General features: G+C 42.4%; 1 protein-coding gene across 1 annotated transcript in view; it reads left to right on the top strand.

Annotated features, from left to right (window-relative positions):
• The window catches only part of LOC113214361 (protein dopey-1 homolog), a gene marked incomplete at its 5' end in the record, with an annotated part of 29024 nt that extends 26330 nt beyond the window's left edge, over positions 1-2694 (top strand). Inside the window, 3 exon segments of the mRNA XM_052268708.1 lie at positions 229-396; positions 542-713; positions 1045-2694. Of these exon segments, the coding sequence (XP_052124668.1) occupies positions 229-396; positions 542-713; positions 1045-1254 (550 nt within the window).
• Between the last annotated feature and the right edge of the window lie 940 nt (positions 2695-3634).

Raw genomic sequence — 3634 nt, 5'->3', positions numbered from 1 at the left:
GCCCCCCCCAAAAAGTATTAAAAAATGTGGAGGGTTGTGCCTTCTTTTGCCAATCATTTAACTTTTCACCTGAATGATGGTTCTAGACTTGGTTATCTATCTCAGTTCCAATGGAATGTATGTCACTCCACTACCAACTAACTGATTTTTTCATTTCACTCACCTCTTCTTATCATCTGTCTGGTGGACCAAGGTTTAGTTTCCTTTACCATCTAATTGTTTCCGCAGTTCTTATATTCGACTGGTCTCTGGTCTTGATTTGGCATGGGTGTCTGACCGTAGCAATGGACTTCATGCACGCGGCCACCCACACTGGCTCCAACTTCAACTTGCAGCAGCTCATTTACTCCATTTAGCATTGCAACTACCAGCTCATAGACTTCCCCAATTTCAAATGTAAGTACGAGAAATATTCTTTACTATGTTGTGAATTTTGTAAATGTACCCATAATTTGAAACGAAAGTTGTTTTTGATCTGATGTGTATATTTTAATTGTGCCTGTATTTCTGTCAAACCTTTTTTATTAATTTTTTCGTACAGGTATCGTTGGGCATTTGTGGGTTCTTCAGAAGTGTCCAGCCTCAACAACAATAATGCAAGCGTCATGGGATGCATCAGCTCATCCTCTCCACCTGCATCCGACGACGATTCAGGGCGCTCTTTGCAATTTATTCCTCATGTTTCCAGGATAGCACGACTCATGGATTCTAAGGTATTACCAAAATCTATCTATTGATCTCTTATTTACAATTTTCGCTGATGTATTTATTCAGGGTGTCCCGTTTAAGGTAAAACTTTTCCGCCACTAGTTAGAATCAATAGCCTTGCTGTGGCTGAGGTTGGCTCATCTTTTCCATACCTCCAACTTGGGTCTTGGAGTTGAGCCAAGTTGTGTCAAATCCAGGAAACGAGCCTAGTAGTTTGCAGTGAAACAATATGTGTTTAAAAAGGGGCGAGAAAATTTTACTTAAAATGGGACGTCCTGAACTACACTGTATGTTAGTGGCAATACTCATCAAGCATCCAATTTCCTTTTTTTCCAGTATGAAGGTCCCGTCGAGCTTCCTGTTGGAAGTGCGTTATTGCCAGCGACGCAAATGGTCCGCTGTCTTCAAGAGCTCCATCCGTTTTTCTCCATTTTGAGCTCTACAGGTGGACATGCTGTCAGTGGTACTGCAGAAACACCACAGGTGCTTTCAAATTTAGAAAAAGCTATTGAAATGGACTTTCTTGAACCCATGCTTTCCCGTTAAAAGGCTAATTTGTTTATACTCCTGGTCAATGAGAGCTGTTCTATTCAGCAACAAAGGTCAATTATAGTTTAGTGCACTTTTCGTGATACAGAGAGTGAATTGCTTTTAATTAAATAAAGTAAAGCATTAATATTTCTTGTGCCATGTGATGTGACAGCTAAGACAATGTGTTTAGGAGGAGAAGACTGCCTGAGCTGTTTTAACCTGATGGCCTGAGACAAGCTAGATGTAGGAAGAACTAAACTTTATCATGGCTTCTATATCTCTCTAATTTTATAACTGCTTAGAGTATGTACCATTTAATTGTACCTAGAAGTTACATTTACATTTTTTGTTCAAGAGGTTTTCCTTCCTCATTTGTGCTATGGCTGTGCTATATAATGTTAAATTATCACTTATTACCTGCAGGGTCTGGCTTATGGTCACTACCACAGAAATCAGTTACTTAAATAACTGAAGATGTGATTATTATTATCATTGAACGAAAAGACTCAGACAAAGTAAATATTCGCATCTATAAAATACAAAACAAACAAAAATCAAGTTATTCCTTATGTTTTCAGTTCGTTTAGTCTTAGTGACATCTAGTCAGATGTATTTTATTGTTTAAAGATTGTCTTTGACACTCCTGTAAGTCCAATATGCAATAGATATCGCAAAATGTCCCCACCCAACTTTGATTCTAACACTGCTTTACATTTATTTACATTTTTTATTTTTTATTAGTGACTCATGTCGCGTGCGGGGTAAAGGTAGCTACACTCAACGGTCCGCTCTGTGCTATATAAGGTGGTCCACAGACCCCTTCCTTCACTTTCCTTATACTGTACCGCATGCAGGCATGCGGACGGGCTTGCCTCTCACCCCGGCGTCTCATGGCTCCTTGTGAGTATGCAACCCGGCTGCACGCCTGCATCAGGTACAGTATAGGCAATATAAGGGAAGGGGTCTGCCGACCACCCTGTATGGAGAGAGAGAAGGGGGAGCAGACATTTCCCTCTGGTGGAGACAGTTTTGGGAACTGTCTAAAAACAAAACAGCAATCATAGAAATGTACAGTTCGAGTTAGTAGAGCCATTTCCCTTGCACACTTTTGATCAGAATCTCCATTTCGTTTTTGTATCATTATACCCCTTCCCTCCCTTCACTTTGTCACATTTTTCTCTTAAAAAAACCCACACAGATTTCAAATGTTCGAGGTTGGATACTGTAGTATCCTGTCTCAAGAAGAGAATTTTTTTTTTCTGCTGGATGGGTCACTAGTTCAGACATTCTTTGGGGGTGATCAAGCCAGTCCTCAAGGAATCAGTTTAATGGCTTACTTCAATCTATTGTGAACTATTTATGTTAAATCTGGGAAAATTTATTATTGTTATTAATTATTTTATGTATAGAGAAGAAAAAATAAATTGTGTTTTTTTTTTCTGGAGGCAGACCATAGTCAAAGTGTTAAGCTGTTTCATACACCCCTCTTTTATTCTACTACCCAATTGTGCGTGCACGAATTTGGGCGGTGTGCGATTTCGCACAAACGTGTCCAATGGTCCAAATCCACTCATCTTCTTTGGGATTATTTGGGCTCCAGGGTAACCGGTTTCATTTCGAAGGTCGACCTCTCGGATTTCGGCGGTCGGCGACTTCTCTGATAGAAAGTTTGATGCCGAACACGATGGTCTTTGTCCGGTCGATCTGCGATGTCGGGAACCCACCGTGCATCGGCGGCGTTAGATTTTGGCTCGTGCGGGGTCCCAGTCGGCGAGTGGGCGTGGCGGCGGCGCGTGGCGCAGGTATAGTTCATTCGCTTAATGTAGACACACCGGTATCCCTCTAAACCCAAGGCCCCATTGTAAGCGTCATTACGATGCGTGGAGCCTGAGGCCCAAGTATGTATGACACGGACCCGCACGGACCGTAACCAAAAATTACGGTCCCGGACCAGGCAACAAATCTTCAGCGCAAGGTTTTCTAACAGTGACGCGGAATCCGAATTTCCAACATGTCAACAACAACGTAGATAAAGAAATTACCTACGTCAATACAAAATTGCATTTCTCACTCGGAACCGGAGCATGGCGCCTGCAAGACACGGGGTAGGCCACTCCGCAGTACACGGATGCAATGCAGGCGAGATTTTGCCTACCCACCAGGCGCTACGAGAGCTTGCAACTGTCACAGTGCAAAATTTTCGGCGTTATTACAAATTTGGGTCGCAACTGGGTGGTGCGTGCGTGACGTGCGATCAGTCGGACGTCCCTTTTTTACGTCCTTGTTTGTAGCTACACGATTGTAGCTACAGCCGACAATGCCCGAGTCAGCTTAGACTGAACCGTCTATAGAGGAATTCATTACTTCCGCCAATTCTAGAATATCAACCAGAAGT

This window comes from Frankliniella occidentalis, unplaced genomic scaffold (genome assembly GCF_000697945.3).
Source record: "Frankliniella occidentalis isolate FOCC.00 unplaced genomic scaffold, Focc_3.1 Scaffold74, whole genome shotgun sequence".
NCBI lineage: Eukaryota > Metazoa > Arthropoda > Insecta > Thysanoptera > Thripidae > Frankliniella > Frankliniella occidentalis.
This window is presented reverse-complemented; position numbering and strand designations above follow the sequence as displayed.